This window comes from Varanus komodoensis, unplaced genomic scaffold (genome assembly GCF_004798865.1).
Source record: "Varanus komodoensis strain SLA01 unplaced genomic scaffold, ASM479886v1 scaffold1, whole genome shotgun sequence".
In the NCBI taxonomy this organism is placed as follows: domain Eukaryota; kingdom Metazoa; phylum Chordata; class Lepidosauria; order Squamata; family Varanidae; genus Varanus; species Varanus komodoensis.
Genome location: NW_025335268.1, coordinates 62,534,512 through 62,554,491, shown reverse-complemented (window position 1 = coordinate 62,554,491; position 19,980 = coordinate 62,534,512). Strand labels below are relative to the sequence as shown.

Sequence of the window (19,980 nt, the reverse complement as noted above, 5' to 3'; positions counted from 1 at the left end):
CTCAATATTCTCTTGATAGTTTTCTCTTCATTACTGGTATTAAGGCATAGTATCAATGTCGCTACCATTTGGCTCATTGATCCCATGCCCTAAACCTACTTCCTATCACCCTGAATATCCATTAGTGCCAATCAGGCAGAATTTTCTAAGCATTTAAATAATAATTTAAAAATAAGACATAACATGCATCAGTTATCATTTAGCAGTTGATCATTTTCGTATGTGTACCAATTCCAGAATGTGTTGCTGTATTATACCCAGAATCTACCCATGGATACACACATGCAGAAAACACACACACACACACCCATCCTTTTGTCTATTGTTAGAACCACTCCTAGACAAAAGTGAAGGTCCAGAAATAAGGGACACAGTGCATGTGAAATATTCTCCCTGCCTTCCCCCAGAAGATCATACATCCCAACCCAACAACTGCCACCCCAAAGCTTATCTAAGGGTCCAGGAACCCTACTGAATTGGGTTAGCTGTAACAAGGGGGACTAGAGGGAAATCCAGTCAGAGCCACCTCCCATATTCCTACCAAATCTTCAGGGATCTTCTCCTTCCCACTCTAACACAGCCCAGCCTATTCAACAGGGTACTTGGCAACGGTGTAGTGACACCAGGATTCAAAGAGTCAAAGTACTGAGACTTTTTGATTAGGGATTATGAGGATGACATCTGCTGGTCCTCCACAAGTTCTCTGTTCCTGTGGCAATTTGCACAGTACCTAGGAATTTCCCCAGGAAAAAAATATGTTGTGAGCTCTCCCTGTTATAACAGGAAGCATTTTGGGGGAAGCTTAGAAAACCCATTAGCTTTATAAAAGACCTGATCTAGATGGAGATAAAAGTGGCTAAAACCAAATTGTTTACTTCAACATCATGTTTTTCTCCTCCTTTTTCTTCTTAGAAAAAGAAGTCCTAGGCTAGTTGGGAAGATGTTGTGTCCCTCTCTTTCTGTTTCTCAGGCAGTCTCAGGCCTCCCCATTCAGTCCCACGTGTTAACTACTACACTGCCCATTGCCAGATCACTAGTTTACAACTGTCAGCTGCTCAATTGGTTATTATGCTATAGGCGTAATTCATATGTGTAATGCTGGCATACCCATAGTACATGTGTCCACACATGTAGAGATCAACGCAGTTGCCTGTGTTTTGGACTTTCCTTCAGAACATAGCTACGACTACAATCATGAGTGCACCTTTGCTTCAAAATTTGCCACCACACAACCGGTGCCTGTAAGAGAGTCTTTGGGGGCTGCTAATGGAGGGAAGAACCAAAGTCAGTTTCTACCCCTGAAGCACCCCTTCAATGTGCTTATCTTTATAACCCAATGACTGCAAGGGAAAAGTATAGGTTAATTTTGGGTTGTCACTGGACCATGGGTTTTTGCTAAAACAAGGGACATCTGAGCCTATCAAGCCACAGTAAACTATGGGTTCTTTCCATGGGTTGTCTGCTGTCAACAAGTTGGTCTTATTAGGGCAGCTGGGTTCGGAAACATAATAATTCATGTTTATGCTTATGTTTCAACAACCATCCACAGTTCAGCAACAATCCACAATGAATCCATACCCCAGCCTTGAATGTGGGTTATCCTGTTGTCTGAACCCAATCAAAAGCCTCTTCGAATATAATGGCTTCAATGGAAAGGGGGGCTTTGATCCTCCATTCTTTGCTCCTTAGAAAGCAGCTTCACATGTGGTATAATGCTTGTTTTTTTAAAATGTCAGAAACCACAGTGCACATGGGAAGCTAGCCTAACTATTCTGTACTGCATACATAAATATATATATATTGCAAATAACAATGAAGGAACAAACCTGACTCTTTGTAAGGCATTGATTACATTCACCTGTATCCTACTCCTACTTTTAATGTAAAAGTAATTCAATGCAACAGTCAGTGTATATTGTGAAAATCACACTATACAAAGGTTGAGTTCTTTAGGAAAATAAAGAATTATCTGAAGGTAGTATTCAACCCAAAACACTGGGTATGAAGTAAATCATCGTACTTGCACATTTGAGGTTAGCTCTTCAGATTCATCCAAAAATGACAGTGAATTTCATGTTCTACTCAAAATTGTGCATTGATTTGAAAAAGGTATATGGTACAGTTCTCTACAGCTTGTACCATCTTCATAGTGCACATGAGAGTCTGCATGTTTAAATACATTCCCAGGGCAAGAACTTCATGGAAAATTGCTCCCTGATGAGCTAAAGCTCATGCTGAGGCCTACAACTCCCATTAGCTTGAGCTAGCATAGCCAACGGATCCCATGAGGGATCATGGAAGTTGTAGGCCAAAGCATATGAAAGGCTCTAAGTTGTTCTCCCATCAGCTAAAGTTTCCACAAATTGCAAGATTTTGTTTGGAACCATACACATTCTAAACTGGAACAATTCCGAGAAAACAAGGCTATAGAAACATTTTGGACTTACTGTTTTAGAGCAGGGGTCCTCAAACTTTTTCAACAGGGGGCCAGTTGAAAGGTGGCAGCAGTGGGTGCAGGACAGCAAGACGGCGGTGGCAGTGGGTGCAGGCACACTCATGCAGGGAAGGCAAGAGCGATCGCGGCCATCCCACCCCCCCTCCCCGCCACCAGCACGATCATGGCCATCTCCCTCCCTCCAAGCATGACTGCAATCACACCCGACTTCCCTGCACGTGCGCGCCCATGATCACGCCTGCCTTCCCACTGAGTATGCCTGCCCTGGCTCAGAGCTTTTGGACTCACTCAGAGATCGTTTTCTCCAAGCAAGTCCAAAAGCTCGGAGGCGGGCCAGATAAATTAGCATGGCGGGCTGGATCCGGCCCGTGGGCCATAGTTTGAGGACCCATATTTTAGAGTATTTCTTAACATAATTACTATTTTATCAATACCTTCTCCCAATTTCTTCAGTTGGTAACTTAACATACAGCAGTCATTTCAAGAAAATTCAAGTGTCAAATATGCTACTCAACCATGGTTATGCACCAGTGACTTTTGCATTAAGGAAAATTCAGGGGCTACTCAGTCTGACCAAGATAATTCATCCAATCAATGTTTTTAAAATGCATGTTGATCTTACTGATCCACACTGGAAAGTCAGTATTTGGTTTCATATTTTTAAGGATTTAAATTATAAAGATATGGGCTTTGTTGCAGAGAAACATGAAGTTCAGTTCCTTCTTTATGACTGCAACCACAGATATCCGGTAAGATATGCGGCTGCCAGAAACAAAGATGGCCACTGTATCTGTGTGAGAATGAAAGTGCTTTGTGTTTCTGTATCCAAACCATGGGTTTTCAGTAAGAAATCATGTTGACGTTTATCAAAACAGAGATAATGACACAACACTAGATATGCTATGATTTTCTGATGCATTTAAATAAGCCAAAATAATAGTGATCATTATCACGCTTTCAGCACTTCTTATAGCTATAGCATTCTTTCATAGAAAAGCAAGTAAGCTTGTGAATTTAATACTCTCGATTCTGGAACCATTTGTACGTGGGTATCACTGACATATACCCACTGTCCTACAGATGGTCCTACAGCTTCTTTTAAACCTGTAAAGCAAAGAACAGTCATTAATTTCAATTAAAAACCTCCAAATGTACAATCAGGTAGAGGAGCAGGTACAACACTATATTAAATTCATTTGGACGTTGTATGGTTCCAAATGGAGGGTCCTGAAACTAACACTCCTTTCTTAAAGAATATTTTCTGGTCAATAGAAACAGCAGCGGGAATGCAAGAGTGGGCTACAATCATCTGGACCCCCCCCCCCCCAAAAAAAGAAAAACCCTGTCAATGGGGCAGGGAAATTACACAATCAAAGCACTGGATAGAGGCAGTCTTTATTTTCAGGTTCTTAGTTCAATTCTATGGAAGACATTATTTTGAAAGCTGCTTTAGCTTGACATTGCTCATCAGGGAAACTGCCAATCATAGTAATTTTCAAGCTGTGTGATAGACTAGTGTATCATACCATAAGAAAAGAATTAAAGTGTGCCTTGATAAATGAAGCCACTTTGTTGGATGTCTCCATCAGACTATGTTTGGGTGAGGAACTCAATGGCTGGGTTCAGGGGACGAAGGTGAATAAAAGAATGCCACATTCCCAGTATAAACACTGTGAATTTCTCCTCTTTTATGGCCTCTGAGATTTCATGAGAAATGCGCTCACTACAAGTGCATCTCTGCAATTTACAGGGTTGCACACTGAATTTTCCCAAAACAAAACTTTTCTCAGGATGCCAATTTATATGCCAGATTTATGCAAAATACAGAGTTATAAATTATGTTAGATGATATATTGCATGCAATATGGAAGAAACGATTTTTCAGCTGGGATTACCATTTGTAAATATAGTTGGGAAACTAAAATAGGAAATGTAAGAAACTGGAAACACAAGTAAGTTAACATCCACGTTTGCATGACATGCCAGACTCATAAAACAAGCTGGGTAACATTTTGAATATGTAATCCCCAAACAGAAGGTCTGCTGTACTGTGTGAACCCAACCACTGTGGGTGACTTATTCAGCTCTCAAATTACCCACAGTGGCTGATTTCACATAACACAGTAACCTCCAGAGTACCCCAATCAGGTGTTTTATATTCAAAATACCACCTGGCACAAGTTGCAGCTCACTGCAGATTAAGCATCCTCTGATAAACCTGGCATGTCATGGAAACTGGGACATCTTCTGTAACGTGCTCTGCATGGGGCTGCCCTTGAAGATGGTCCGGATACTTCAATTGGTGCAAAACAGAGCTGCCAGGTTTCTGACGGGGACTGGGCGTTGTGTTCACATAACTCCAGTCCTCCATCAGCTTCACTGGCTCCCCATTGCAGTCCGGGCCCAATTCAAGGTGTTGGTTATCACCTATAAAGCCCTTAACGGCTTGGGTCCTGGTTACCTAAAGGAGCACTTACGTCCGTATGTGCCCTCCCACCCCTTGAGATCGGCGGCAGAGGGCCTTCTCCAGGAGCCATCCGTGAAGGACATTAGGAGGGTGAGTACACGGAGGAGGGCATTCTCTGCGGTGGCACCCAACCTATGGAATACACTCCCCAGAGAGGTCCACCTGGCGCCGTTATTTGCTTTTTGGCGCCAGGCCAAGACCTTTTTATTTAAACAGCATTTTAATTGCTGATTTTATTTATTGATTTTAACAACTTTGGCCAGGATGTCTCCAACTGCATTTTATTGTATTAATGATACTTATTTGTAAGCCACCCCGAGGCTTAGGCGAATGGGGCGGCATATAAGTCCGCTAAATAAATAATCTTCAGCCACTAGTCCACAGGAGATTTCCTGCTGGTCCTTGGGAAGTGGGGTGCATCCCGCTAACCACGGACCAGCATGGGGGCTGGCTGTGCTCCTCCATCTCTTCCTCAGTTGGCATTGCATTTGTGGGGGGGGGGTGCTGCTGTGCCGCTGCTGGGAGTGGGCAGGGAGGTGGGAGCCGGCTGGGAACCACACAGTGCTGATTTCGCTATTTTATTCTTTTGTTAGCATTTTCGTTGCTCAGTTTCTGGTTGTTTTCAGAATTTTCATTTGTTTGGTATTGTATTTGAAACTAATACCCAGAATACTGTATTGTGGTGCTTTTTGTTTCTGCCTCAGCAGTCCCTGAGGTGGTTTTCCTGTTTTCTCCAGTTCCAAGCTGTGGAAAAGTTGAACACCACTGATCTAGAGCATCCTTTCAATGGAAAAATGTGTGCCAGACATCTTTTTAAATAATATCTTCTATCATCATCATTGAATTTACTGTATTCAAGATTTCTAGAAGCATTTGACCCAACAATATATAATTTTTCTTAAGTACATACCTTGAACATTTTTATTGCTAGAAATGTGCTCCAACAGCTTTTTAGATGGTGCTCTAATTTTCACATATGCTGCATAATGACCTCCGCGCATCGACCCACTATGTTCTACTATTCCATAAAGAGCATAAAAAACCTTCCCACTATCTGTCACATTCTGTTTGCAAACCAAAACAAAAAAAGAGGGTAAGAAATATGATTTCTTCATGTTTTCAAATATATTCAGGCTCTACTATTCAAATTAGCAATCAGAGTTCATTAACTAGATTGCATTTGACAGTTATAAAAGGAAATTTAGCAAGTTCATTAAATATTAGGTTACCAGAGGAGATCCTTAATACTATTCAATCAATTTCATTATCCTATCTTGGCTGAGTGATTAGACTCTGCTAGCTGGTTCACATGTAACGACAACCCGTAGGATGTTGTGCATGATTGAAGAGAATGGGCATGCTGCCTACAACATGCCTGCCACTTCTGCTTTTACTCAGCATTGGTCCCCTTATAAGTTATTGCACATGATGTCCAAATCCAGACCGGTTGTTGGGTTAACTGCTAGGTTATCAAACCCCAAAGCAAACCAATAGTCCAGGGGTGAACACCATGCTCCACTGATATTGACTGAATAATAGCCAGGACTCTCTTCTACCAGCCTAAACTTTTAAACATCTAAGTTACATCTCACTTCCTTGTAAAAGTGTCAAACTAGATCTAGCTTAGAACTTTAAATAAACTAATTCTAGGCTATTGAGTAAAAGCAGAAGTAGAGGGTACAGTACAGGTAGCACATTTGCTTTCTCCTGCTTGTCCCCAGCAGCCCATGGTTTATTTAACCCATAGGCTTTTGTTATGTGCAAATAGTCAATGCACAGGTTTAAAATATCTATTCATTTTAAGGGTCAGTATTGGGAATCACTTGATAACAGCAAAAGTTGTTAAAAACTGCAGCTTAGCAAATTACTTTTAAGCATAATGAAAAATGGTGCTTCCCATATGCCATACCTTGCAGGAAACAGAACAAAATGGAGTCAAGTCCAAAACTAGTGGGAAATCCACATGCCGGTTAACTTTCCTTAGACTCACCCCAGCCTTAAAAAGTAATGAAAGATATTTAATATTTTAAAATAGTTCTCCATAGGTGCCATTTGGATCTTGAATTGGAAAAGCACAATACTAAAATGCTTAAACACAAAATTTCAATATTTGTTATAGCAACAGAACACATACACATGCAAAACAATCTTCTTTTAAGTATAAGCAGAGCTGCTAAATTCTATACACAAAGGGCATTACAGAAAGATAAATTGCAGCTCTCCACCTAATGAAATTATGCCTTGTACACACTGTTACAGACATACTTCTTTATTAAGTGTGGCATCTACAGTAAAGTACAAATAGAATTATAACATACATTTTATTTAAAAAATCTCAGAATTACTGAATTCTAAAGATCCACTATCAAAGATGTTTTTCCTTCCAGATCTAAAGACAAACATTATTCTCTTCCTATGTACAATATAACAGGACCAAGTCTGCTAAAGGAGGATAATTCTACAGTGAAACTACAGCAGACTCTTTCATTAAAAGAGAACTGATTTGTCCTTTTAAAAATATTGAACTTATGCCTGCTAGGATCAAAAGATTTACACGTTATATGTACTCACATTATAGGTATATCCACTGATGCCCTACCTTGGGTTGGGTTTTTTCCAAGTATTTTCCTACCAAAATCAGAAAATACTGAGAAATTTCCTGAGCCAACTTGAAACTTGACAGCTACTCCAACCTGCATCCACCATTTTCCTCCCCCCACCACACCCTCCACATCGCTCCTGCTTCACACACAGGAGGAGTAACCCAAGCAAGAAAAGGGAGGAGAAAAGAGAGAACCTTTCCTCTTTATGCCCTTTTCTCCATCACCTTTTGTGCACTATTAGATGTGTGAATACTTTCAGCAAGCTCCTCTAAAAGGCTTTTCCCACAGTGCATCACATTATATTGTTTGGATGGAACAACAGAAAAAAGGAAAAGAGAGCTTTAAATTGAAAGAAAAAGTTGGCATTTTTCTTACCATATATTAATAATCTGTATTTGCAACTTTCTTCTAAAACCAGTAGATTGAATTTCAATTAGATGTAGTTAGAACTCAGTTACAAAGCTTCTCTTCTCAATAACACTGCTTATATTTATCTAACTTTTTAGCCTACTGTATACCCTTCCCAAGTTCTAAGGTCTTTCAAAATTGACTATGCTGAATAGGGCTGATAGAAACTGTAGAATAAAACACCTGGAAGGTCATAAGTTGTCCATCCAGCAATTTAAAAAAAGAATAATATTTTAGGGCTTCACCTGATGGAATCTTTTCAGATGGAGAATAAGAACAGCTGGAACAGAAGAAATTAGCAGCTGCTTCCTGGCATTTGTATATGCACCTTCTACTTTCTTTTCTGTACAGAGAAAATACACCAATTAAAAAGTCACAACACATTATTTCTGTAGCACATTTAACATGTGTATTGCAGGACACTCTCCACAAAAATTGGGGAAGATTAATAGGCAAGTAGTATTTCCATTTAGCAGATGACAGCCTAGGTTGAATAAACAGTCAGGTCTCTAAAACCAACCACATTTTCATAACATCTTTCCACTGAAATATTGACTCTCAGAATTCAATTAACAGGGTTAAAAAGGGTTCAAAGCAATTACAAAAACAGGAAAAGCTAGTAACTTCAGTTAACTTGTTTTCTTAGAGAAAGAGGGGATATAAGCACAATATGAACCCATTTGCTTTAATTTACCACTCATTTGAGCATATTGCAGCTGATTCTGGTTAAATGATTGAATGAAAAATATGCCAGTCTGGTTCAAACATAATAATCTCAGGACAATAAACCATGTTGCATTTGCTGAAGAACTTGTCAAATGCCCACATGCTATCTGCCCTCTTTCCCTGTACCCAGGGGTTCAGTGTTCTATCCTGGTCTCTTTAAACCAGTTTCCTGTGAGGTCAGATACCATGATTTCACACCTTGTTTTGTAAGCAGAGATTAAACCAAAATTTTCTGGTCAGTGCATCCAAGGAAACTCTAGTGCAGGCAAGGCAAGTATATGGCTATTGGGTGCCTAAGAAAGGTGCACAAAAGTGAAGAGCAATAAAGAAGTCCACAAGCATAATCTTTAGTCTCTGACTGATTACTTATTGTGTTCATATACCACCCCAATAACCCAGAGGATCCTGGGAATAGTCCTCTGGGTTATTTGCAAACATTAAAACCCCTTAGACAAACAAGAGAATTAAGGTTTATCATCCCAAAATTGTTAAGTCTGAACTGAGACCCTGTTTGCATACCCTCCTGAATCCAAACTGGAAACACATTAGCACAGATTTGCCCTGCTGTAGCTGGCATGAGTACGCTCTCATCTTTTCTAACAGAGACATCACTAGGCATGGCAGATTCCATAGCACTTGCACTGTGCTTTCCTGCCCTCCCTCCTGGCCACCACTGCTACCTATTAGCATGCTTTCCCCTCACTCACATGCAATGACAAGCAGGGAGGGGCTGGTGGGATGCAGCAAAAAATAAACAGAAGTAATGACCCCTTTATAACATATTGCATGGCAAACTACCACGAACAGATTCCACAATGATCCCAAACGAACTTAAATTTGTTTATAATACCAATCTACACTTCTCTTTCCCTAGACTTTGAAAAAAGTTATAATTTAATAATACCTTGACAGTCTACCACCTTTACAAGTGCACATTAAAGCATAGCCATACATTCTCTCTCCAATTTCCTTCCCAAATATCTCATATGTAAAGCCAATATAAAAATTCTAGTACAAAATCTGGATGCCTACATCCTAAACTGTGAAATCTGTTCTCAAGAACCCATTACGATGTAACAGTTAAACAAAACTGGAGAACAGCCAAAATGATCTGGTGAAATAAAGAGATGAAGGTACAGGATGTTGAAACAGCATATGCGGTTTTATTCTAAGAAGGAGCTGAATAGATTTTGCCCAAGTGTGCACCTTCTTTATGTGTCAGCTTTTATAAATAAATGCCTGCAGAGATTTGCAAAAAAAAAAAAAAAAAAAGATTTTTTGCAAGCTACTTCTTGGAATAAAACCACATATTTTTTCAATAGTTTAAGACTTAATTTCTTTATTCCACTGGATTAAAAGAACAGTTTTTCTCCACATGGTGGTGCCCTCTAGATGTTTTGACTACAACAGCTCTAAATATAATAGCTAATAGTTAGTGATGCCGTGGTCAAAAACATCTGGGGGCACTAGCTTGGGGATACTTGGAATGCAAGATGACATTCCAAGCAATTCCATGACTACAACCTTATATGGCTTTTAAAACAGATTAAAAGCAATAGTGGGAAAGCTTTTCTTGTTGAATTCTTCAGGAAAACACAGAAACAGAAAAACAGAGCAAGTTAGAAAGGACCTCCTGGGCCATCTAGTTTGACCCCCCCCCCCCCAGCTCCAGATGGCTCCATTCATGACATCCCTACCATATGCATGTCCAAGCCTATCCTTAACCACCCTCCCCAATGGGGCTTCAACCACCTCCTGTGGAAGCCCATTCCATGCCCTAGGGGCCTAATCATCAGGAAGTACTTCCTGACATTCTACTTGAATCTTGGTTGCCTGAGCTGTGCTCCATTGGAACATGTCCTGCCCTCATCTGCAGGGGAGAACAGGTCACAACAGGTCTGTGTGACGTACCCTTATGTCACTAACAGGTTGCCTCTGAGTCTCCTCTTCTCAAGGCTGAAGAGATCCAGCTCCATCGGTCTCTCCTTATATGGGAACCCTGCAAACCAGCCACCATCCTTCACAGCACCAATTCCAACCTTGCTATATCTCTCTTGTAATGTGGAGCCCAGAACCAAACACAGTACTCCAGCTGCAGGTGCACCAGAGTTGTATAGAGTGGTAGTAATATTTCTCTCTATCTAGTAGCCATGCTTCTGGCTATACATCCAAGGGTGGTTTTTGCCCTCTTGACCGCCACATCACACTGCTGACTCATGTTTAGCCTGCAGCTGACCAGCATCCCGAGATCCTTTTCACAACTGCTGCTCACCAGCCACTTGTCCCCTAACCTGTACTTTTGACATCCATTCCTATATCCCAAGTGCAAGACCATGCACTTATCCACACTGAATGCCTTAGCCAAAACCTGTCAGGATCCTCATTCCAGCAGTGGGGGCAATGAGGTTGTGTGAACCGGGAAGAGCCCAGAAGTTTGCAGTGTCGCTTGGTAGGATACATCAATTGGAAAAAAAGCTGAAATTTTATATGTATTTTGGACACCAGAGGGCATTACTGTAACACAAAATGACAGGGAGACACATGGCAAACATGGTATTAATCAGAATACATCAATCACAAAAAAATAATAATACAATTGGAATGAATTATGTAATTAGTGAATATGCATATATTTAATCAACCAAGATGCTTTGTACTGTCTGTCACTTTGGTTTAACCTGGATTGCTTCAAGTTTTTAGAATACTCTGACTGCATCAGCAGTAGACTCTTTTGCAGGAGATGGATCCATTTGCTGCCTCCCTATCTCAGGGATACATAAACTCAAGCTCAAGGACCAAATGGACCTCACTGGGGCTCCAGGAGTTCCCAGCAGGCCATGCCCCTTACCCTCAACCATAATTTTTTCCCCTGGGTTTGTTGGAGTTCTTCTCTCAGCTCTAAAAAGCTGTATTTTTTCTCTTAAGACAGAGTTAATAGTAGCAAAAGCTCTAAGCTAAAATATGGTGGTAATTTTGACCTTTCCCCTTTTTCCTTTCTTTCCACACACAACTGCGATGTGGTCTCCAAGAAATTTCTCAAATGGAATTTTGACCTTGGATTATAAGATGTTCTGTACTCCAGCCTATCCTTATATAGTTAAAATACCACCATCCCCACACAAGAGGGATGTAAAGGAAAGGAAAGCCAGGGTCTGTAGCAGTATACCATACTGATTCAACCACTCCTAACTAGGGCAAAGGGAGAAATGAAACTAAACAGCCCAGTGAGGGACTAAGCTGGGTATAAAGTGAGAGTGCAATGATGACTGTTTGGAGGTGGGATTAGAATGAAGCATTCTGGAAGAAAGAAATGCTGAATGGCCACAAAGAACTGGAAAAAGTGTTCTATTTTGCAATGGTTTGTTGCAGGCCCCATTTGTATAATATAAATGTAATGGGCTGAAAAGGGGTAGGAGTGTGAAAGAACTATGCCACGGGCAAAAAGATTTGCAAGTACAAAGAATAGCATCATGTTGGGCATCAAGTTCAGAATTCTTCTGTTACATGAGTCAGAAGTCAAAGATCAACTTTAAGCCCAACTAAGCAATATTTCATCTTTTAACAGCCGGTTTCCATGTCAAGTCATAAAAGGCATTTGACATTTCTTCCAATTTCAAAAGCAATATGCCATACAAAAGGGAGGAAGGGGACTGCTTCTGAGGCTAACAAACACCTAACAGCAACCCCTCCATGGGTATGTCATTATGTGGAAAAGGCAAACAAAATGAATAATATATTCAATCACCAGTGTGTTACCTGCGGAATTTGCTTTCTTCTGGTGTTTCTGCTTCCATTCTGTACAGTTTTCACACAAAAGCTTGTTGTTTCCCATTAACAGTTCCACTGATGTAAACTGGTAGAGGCACGACTGAACTGAACATTCTTTAGAACTAGTTACATAACTCTGCGAAAGAGTCTGAAAAGCATTCTGAGGGTTCTGCAGCAATGGGGGTTTCTCTGCTGAAAAGGTGACGTTGTTCGACAGATTAAATAGTGGATCCCGAGTAAGGGGCTTTTCCATCTCACAGACTCGACTGCCCAACTCAAGATTTGACACGGCACTAATAAGCGCCTCTGTATTGCCATTGCTTGATGTGTTGCATTGTATTTTATTATTTGCAGAAAAAGGTTTGTGCCCATCAGTACACAAAGCAGATGTGCTACCAGCTCTAACTGAAGCTGTTTGCTTCAAAGTACTTTCGCTTTCAGAGGCCTCACTGTCTGCATCAAGGCTACTTTCAGAATGGCTGGCTTCTTTTTCACTGCCTTCTGTCTGACTTCCATTTGCTGTAGTGTCCATTGCTGTATTGCCATTTCTTGCGTATGAACCACTAGCTCTGCCTTCAGCTTTAACATTTCTGATTTTTTCATGCATAATAAGAGGACTTGTTCCTTCTTCTCCAGGAGAGGATTTCTTGGCAAATCTTCTTTCATGGTTTACTTGGTTCTATTAAGTATGAAAAGGAATGGGAAAAAAAAAGAAATGCAGAGCACTTCAAAATTCATAAAAAACTGTAATAACACACACTTTCATATTAGCCCTATTTAGGAGTTAGGAAAGCAGAAACAAGCCATGCCCAGTAGCCCCATGCTTGATTGTAACAGAGTATTACAGCTCTGTCCATTGGTACAGCATGAATGCCTGCAGCCAGGAGTCCTTTGGGTATGTAAGCACATCTGTATGCACTTGGGCTTCTGCAGGATTCATACAAGGTTCCAAAGAATGTGGAAACCCATGCACACACAGTTCTACTCACAAAGGCCTTCTTGCTGTATTTGTACTGTGTACATGGGCACTGATGGGCAGGGCTGTGTGTGTTACCAGCCCGGAGCTATTTGGTCCAGGGTGTATCCGCTCACATGGTGAGTTTCAGCACTTTTAATAGTATCTGAATATGGTGCGTGCCTGCCTGCCTGCCTGCCATGTATGTGTTTAAGACATGGTTAAAGCAAGCATCTACATGCTTTTAAAAATGATCTTTAGTGAGGTTCTCACTAGCACCCTTCTACCTTCTTGAGTCTATTCCCTGCCTCCCTACACCCCCATTCTCCAAAAGAAAATGTAGCATGTTCAGTTTGTTGCATAAAGGAAGCTCTCTACAGAGCAGCAGAGATGGTTGTTGCTGGGACCCTGCCTGTTCACATTGCTGGGCCAGTACTTCTGAACTGGTGCAAAGCGCAGCTGTCGGGTTATTGTTTGGCATTCCACAATCAAGTTGCTTATTGGTTTCTGAACCCTAGCACTTATCTTTAAAAACAGCAAAAGGCTTAAATCAAGTTACTATCTGTTCCCAGATGAACCTGCCTGCCTTGTCCCTGAAGACCGGGGTCAGGAGTGTGGTGTACCACATCTGCAGAACTCTTCCGAGGATCTCTTCTTTCTGTCTCTTGGTTGATTTTGGAACCTTTGATTTAGCCTATAATTTCTTCTTTTAGTTAAGATCATGTATGTATGCATGCACATATGTATTAACTTCCATCTTGCATTAATTCATAAACACAAATAATAACAAAGAAGAACTATAAACATAATCAAACTCATTCCAGGTTAATTGCCCCTAAAAATAATAAACCTTGGCTTAATAATTAAGCAGAACGCTTAAATTCTGATCTAAGCCCCATCCTTTAATATTTTCAAAGTTCATCTATTGCAAGGGCATTTCCGCAATAAAAAACAGTGGCAGCTGCTCCTTTTGACAACTGCAGTTCTACTGTCTTTCATGGATGGATTATTCTTAAGGAAAGGCAATTGAGGTTGGGTTCGATGTGGGCAATAAGCAGGATTTGAAACCACTATGGAAAGTAATGTGTACAAACATGCTAAATATTTTAAAAATAGTACTGAGTTCTAACAGGAGCTGATTGCACTAATAGTATTGAACAGTTCCTAACACTGTGAAGTTTAACTTTTATCAGCAAAACTATTAGCTTGCCAACAGGAATTTAAAAGCCTTCCCTGTGGATTTCTTCCAAATGCCCTTGGGGATTCAGATGCAGCTAGCTTTCTGGCTGGGGACATCGCATCCCAACACATGGCGTTTGGAACAGGCATTTCTCTTTCAAAGAAATCTTTCATATAAAGGTTAAAGATGATAAATATCCCTTAGGTGATAATTCTAAACTATTAAGGTCCACTGAAATCAGTGTGACAGGCATACAAGTTAATGATGTCTATGACTGGGGATGGACAGAACAAGAAAGCTTTCTACTAGTAAGGAACTAACCACAAGAAAAGTGAACCATATAGATATAGGCTGGTAAAGCCTTCCTTAGACCATCTCCATTTACCTTCTCAGTAAATATTTTGATTTCCTATTGCTTTAATCTTGATCTTTAAATAAACAATTTTAAATCATTATCCTCCCTCTCTCTTTAGAACATACGTAAGTTTGTATATTTGCATAGAAGAGCGGGTTTCTTATTCTGATATTGCCATTCACAACTTCTTTAATGTGTGCTAAACAAGGGAAGTATAAAACACAGTAATACCACACAAAGACAATGTGATCTGAGCCGATGTAAATTCCCCATGAAAGGTTGCAGGGGACAAGAGTTAATGTTAAGAAATGTATTACACCTTATTTAAGTTGTTTTTCTAACAAAAATATGCTTCTGTATAAGGCAAACAAAGCACACACATTATTTTACATCCAATAAGCCAGTAAAGAACAACCACAAGTTCACCATAAGGAAATTAACCTGGAACTGTAACATGGAAGACACAAATCTTAGGAGTGCTTTCAATATGATGAGTTCTATTTGAAAAGCTTTTGCAAATCCTCCCATAAACACAATTGCATAACAGAAATTATGTTTGACTTACAAGTAATCTAGGGTTTAAATCCTACTCAAACAATAATCTGTGTTATGTGAATTACCTGTCATGAGCCTTGACATGTTAATCTCCAGCACAAAATCTTCAAATTCTTGGCACTTTTGCTGAACTCATTCTACCTCAATGGATTTTCCAATTAGTCTGATGTCCTTGGAAGACTGTTGCCCTAAGCAACTGCATCTAGGGAATTTTAAGCCCACACTGGAGTTGCCCACATGCAGGCTGAGCACTCTCATATGTCTTGCCTTTTAAAACAGGGAGAAATGAAGAGGCAGCAGGGGACATACCACGATTACTATTTTTGGCACATGGGCTTAATATTACCTACCATGACCTTGAGAATGGATGAAGATGCTTTCTAAGTGCTAAAATATTTTATAGACAGACTATAGATTAACTGCCTTCCACTATTCCTTCAAAAACTTTGCTACTATGCATATGATGGCAGGACTTTGAACAAAGTCTGATGTACCCATTATTCCAGATTCTGGGATTGCTGCTCAAGGACATTCTTTTTTAATGCTGTCTAGAAATATAACTATGCACTCTCCAGACCTGAATGAATAAATAGAAATAGCAAATAGGAGATGCGCTAACAACACAGTTTTTCAAATCTAAATCACAACATATAATCCTGGAAAGAGAAGGAGGGAGGGAGGGGAAAAGAACAATGGTAAGCCGTGAAAAATCAAATCTCATCTATCATAATGGAAACTGTAATGATTAATGCTGTCCAAATGTAAAGGAATGCCTTTAGATTGCAAGCAATTGTGCTTTTTGAACTTCACAGCTTTTGGGAGAAAATAAAGTGAGCAGGAAATAAGAAATGCTGCCGAGTGCCTCAGAGGCAGTATGTTTGCTACTCAGATGCTTAGCAAGACACTCTCTTCATCTATTAGAGGCTAAATGATATCGGTTACCAACTTTCAATATTATAAAGTAGGTGAAGGTATCGCTCTTTTAAAATACTTTCCTGTAAAGTAATGCATAGCAGAACATTTGCAGCAGGTATGTCGGTATTTCCTATGCTGCTAGTCTGGCATATCAGCAGTGTGCCATTATCAGCACTGGGAGGAAACATGTTAAGAAACTCAACTATAGTTCTTAGGCCCTTGGGCCACTGGAGGCCGAGTACATAATGGAAATCATGCTCCAAGTCTCCAGGGAAGCCATGCTGGCTTTACTGCTCCTATAGCACACCCTGCCAACTGATCCACCAAATGGCACTAATGCTTATTTGTCTGCTCTCTTGGCCAGCTCTGTACTGCCTGCATTTGCAGCCAGGAGCAAACCTGGACATGAGTGCAGAAAATGAGGATGGAAGACAGAGTGAAATAAGCATACAATTTAAAAGAAGATTCTAAATAAGAAGAATAATTTTAAGGCCCTATACCACATACGCCTAAACAAACACACACTTCTTAGTTATAAGCATTCTTTTAAAAGCCTTACAATTTATTAATATGACATTATGAGCCTCAGAAGACTAAGATTTAGACTTCCAAACTGTGTAATGCTGTGCTAGAGTCATGTGCTATGCAGATTGAGTCCCCAGCTATTCAGATACCTACAAGAAATGAGAACTTTGTCTTAAGAGTATTTGTAATAATGTGCATATTAGTCATGTTACTACCTTCTTACCTTGTCCTTTGTTAATGAGTGCTTCCTAGCCTGTTTTGATTGTTGATTATTGAGAGCAGTAAGAGAAGAACCGCTGTATTGATCAACATCAGTTTCTTGTATGTGTTTACTTTTATTTGTTCTTCCAAAAGGAGCAGGTTTTGAGATCTAGAAGATAAGTGTAGTTTCAGGGTGGAACATACTATATCCAAACATTTCTGTATATAGGTTCCTTTCCACACCTCATCTATCCTAAATAGTACTGTGCTGGTTTACATCAAGGTGGGCAACTAGTAGTTCTCCAGAGATTTTGGCCTACAACTCCCATCGAACCTAGCTAGCAAAGCTAATGGGGAGGAGTCAGGGGAGTTGTAGGCTGAAGTACCTAGAATGGCACAAGCTGTCCACATTCAGGCTAAAGGATGCGTTTAAAATTGCTCTATTTATAGAACAAATTATACTTGTACATAGGCCTGCCGGGTCCCATCCAATTCGAACCCTCCTACTGGCTTATTCCAATGACATGTGGCACTCAAATCTTTAGCCAGCTGAGGACCTGCATCTATCAGAAAGTGTTCTAATAACACATTTGTCTGAAATACCACAGCACTGATATCACCCAGTTTCCAATGAAGATATTTGTTAAATTACCATATAGTCTGAAGATGTTGTATCTTTATAGGATGAAGGGTTAGGTTAAGAGTTATAGTGCATCATTTGTTGTGCCTACAGGGAATTGACTAAACCAAGAATGTGTGAATTTACAATAAAAAATGAAGATTTTTTATTGACAAATCACCCTACATCTACATATATTAAAAGGTTCTCCACATACACACAATTATATGCATATAATACTTAAGACTAATCCCCTTTGGTCAGTACAGGTGGTAAAGTTAAGGCAATTTTCAAAGTACCAATATATATTTAATGTTGGGAACTAATCCCAGACACAATTTCATAGCTGACACTCTAAACCACAGTTTGGTGAGTGTTCAGTCATCCTCAAACATGACAACAGCATGCATTAAAATCAGCAGTTGTGGTTATTAAATAATGTGTTGCTTACCCTCTCTTCTATTATAGGGAGTGAAAGATCAATGAAAGGTTCCTTTACTGTGGAAATCTTAGAAAGAAATTTTAAAAAATCTCAAAATGGAATATGCAGCTTTTTTGGATCACATCATACAACAAAAGTAGTATCCAGCTAATTAAAGAACACATTTTAAGCTTTACTTCATGCAGCCAAGAACATAACAGAAATAATGTCCCAGGATTTGAGCACCCACAAATTCATTTTTTTAATTTAAAAACAAACAATTGAACAGAACTATAAACACTCTGCTAAAATCCAAATGTAGGAATGGAATTTTTGGCTTAAGAACAAATGGACAGACACTTTAGAACTTATTTTTTCATTTATTAAAATAGCTATGAATTTTAATACAGGCCCTATGTATCCAATGGCCTCTATTCAATGCCAATCTAAATCAAGTCCCTTTCATTTTAACTGTTCTGCTTTAACATAAGCCTAACAATGAATACAACCAGAATTTTTTAGTGGGTTCCCCCTGCTCCAGCCCACCAGAATCTGTCCAGACCTCACCAACCTGAACTCTCTCAGTATGTGCCTATACCAATAAGAGCACTTTGAGAAATATAGAAATGAAAGAAACAAATCAGTACAGAAGACGGAATGAAAAGTTTGTTTCTAGGGGAGTCTCATTTGTTTGAAGATGGATGTTGTCTTTTTCAAAGAGATCTGCGTTTGGGAAGGCGCTAATAAACTATTTCCAGATACTGTGGATCAGGGTGGGTGTAGAATCAAAATGAAGTGTCTAGCTACAGCTGTGCAAGTATGGAGCCTGCCAGAAGGATTCTAGAATTGTTGCCCATGCACAGGCACTCTGCATGTCCAACATGCAAGCCAAATTTTTGTTTCAGGGCACCGGTTTCCAGTAACTAGTCCCTGCCAATGCTGGCAAGGTTATCTGAGCTGGGAACTTGTTTACCAGGGCTGTAGACAGCAAATGCCTGACACCAGCATCAAATGTATTGCAAGGATGAGGCCACAATGATATAAAATAATCTGTAAACTTTCTGGCACCCCAATGCTCGCCATATGCATGGATCAAGCTGCTTGCAACGCTTTGGCGCAATGACATGTTCTATGATGTTTGCTGATGAAGTACTGAATGCACATCAGACTCAGTAATTTCCTGGAATAAAAAGTTGTACAGCGTACTTGTTGCAGTTATTCTTGATCAGGTGATACCCTGGGAACAAATGGTGCATTAGTTTACCCAGTTGTTACAGGAAGGTAAACTCTTACAAAGAGTGATTCATTTTCCAATGATGTTCCACGCAAAAATGTGGTAAAGAATATCGCACAATTCTATGGAAGTAGATCCGGCTCCAATCTGCCATGTGTGTGGCAAGCTACCACACTATTTATTCAACAGACATACAGTACTAATGAGTATATTGCTACGACATGGCAGACTGGAGTGATCGTTGACAAATAATTATTATGCTGCTCTTTGATGGTGTGGCAGGAGAAAACTCAATCAGCAGAAGGACAACAACCAAATAACCCAAAGGATGCAGCAATAGGAAAAATGCTGACTAATAAAACTAGGAGGCCACTGGACAGTTCTCTATCTATCTATCTATCTATCTATCTATCTATCTATCTATCTACCAGGATTCAGCATAGTTGGAAAACAGAGAAGCCCATGGCCAGTCCCTGAGGCTCCTGGCTCTGCTTATTCTTCTTGCTGGTGCTACCTGTTCATGTATACTCTTCAAGTAAACTTTCCAAAAAGCAGGGGAGGGGGGAGAGAAGGAGAAAAAAAGAAACATTTCT

The 19,980-nt window shown here is 40.0% G+C and overlaps 1 protein-coding gene across 2 annotated transcripts in view; it reads right to left on the bottom strand.

Annotated features, from left to right (window-relative positions):
* Window positions 1-2,792: 2,792 nt before the first annotated feature.
* USP45 (ubiquitin specific peptidase 45) overlaps window positions 2,793-19,980 on the bottom strand; it is a 60,255-nt gene continuing 43,067 nt past the window's right edge. For both annotated transcript variants that reach the window (XM_044427402.1, XM_044427411.1), the window contains exons 12-18: window positions 18,184-18,240; window positions 17,136-17,282; window positions 12,416-13,106; window positions 8,179-8,276; window positions 6,832-6,918; window positions 5,833-5,986; window positions 2,793-3,559 (exon numbers count right to left, since the gene is read on the bottom strand). In XM_044427402.1, coding sequence (XP_044283337.1) covers window positions 3,429-3,559; window positions 5,833-5,986; window positions 6,832-6,918; window positions 8,179-8,276; window positions 12,416-13,106; window positions 17,136-17,282; window positions 18,184-18,240 — 1,365 coding nt within the window. In that variant the 3' untranslated portion in view covers window positions 2,793-3,428. The remainder of the gene's footprint in view (window positions 3,560-5,832; window positions 5,987-6,831; window positions 6,919-8,178; window positions 8,277-12,415; window positions 13,107-17,135; window positions 17,283-18,183; window positions 18,241-19,980) is intronic.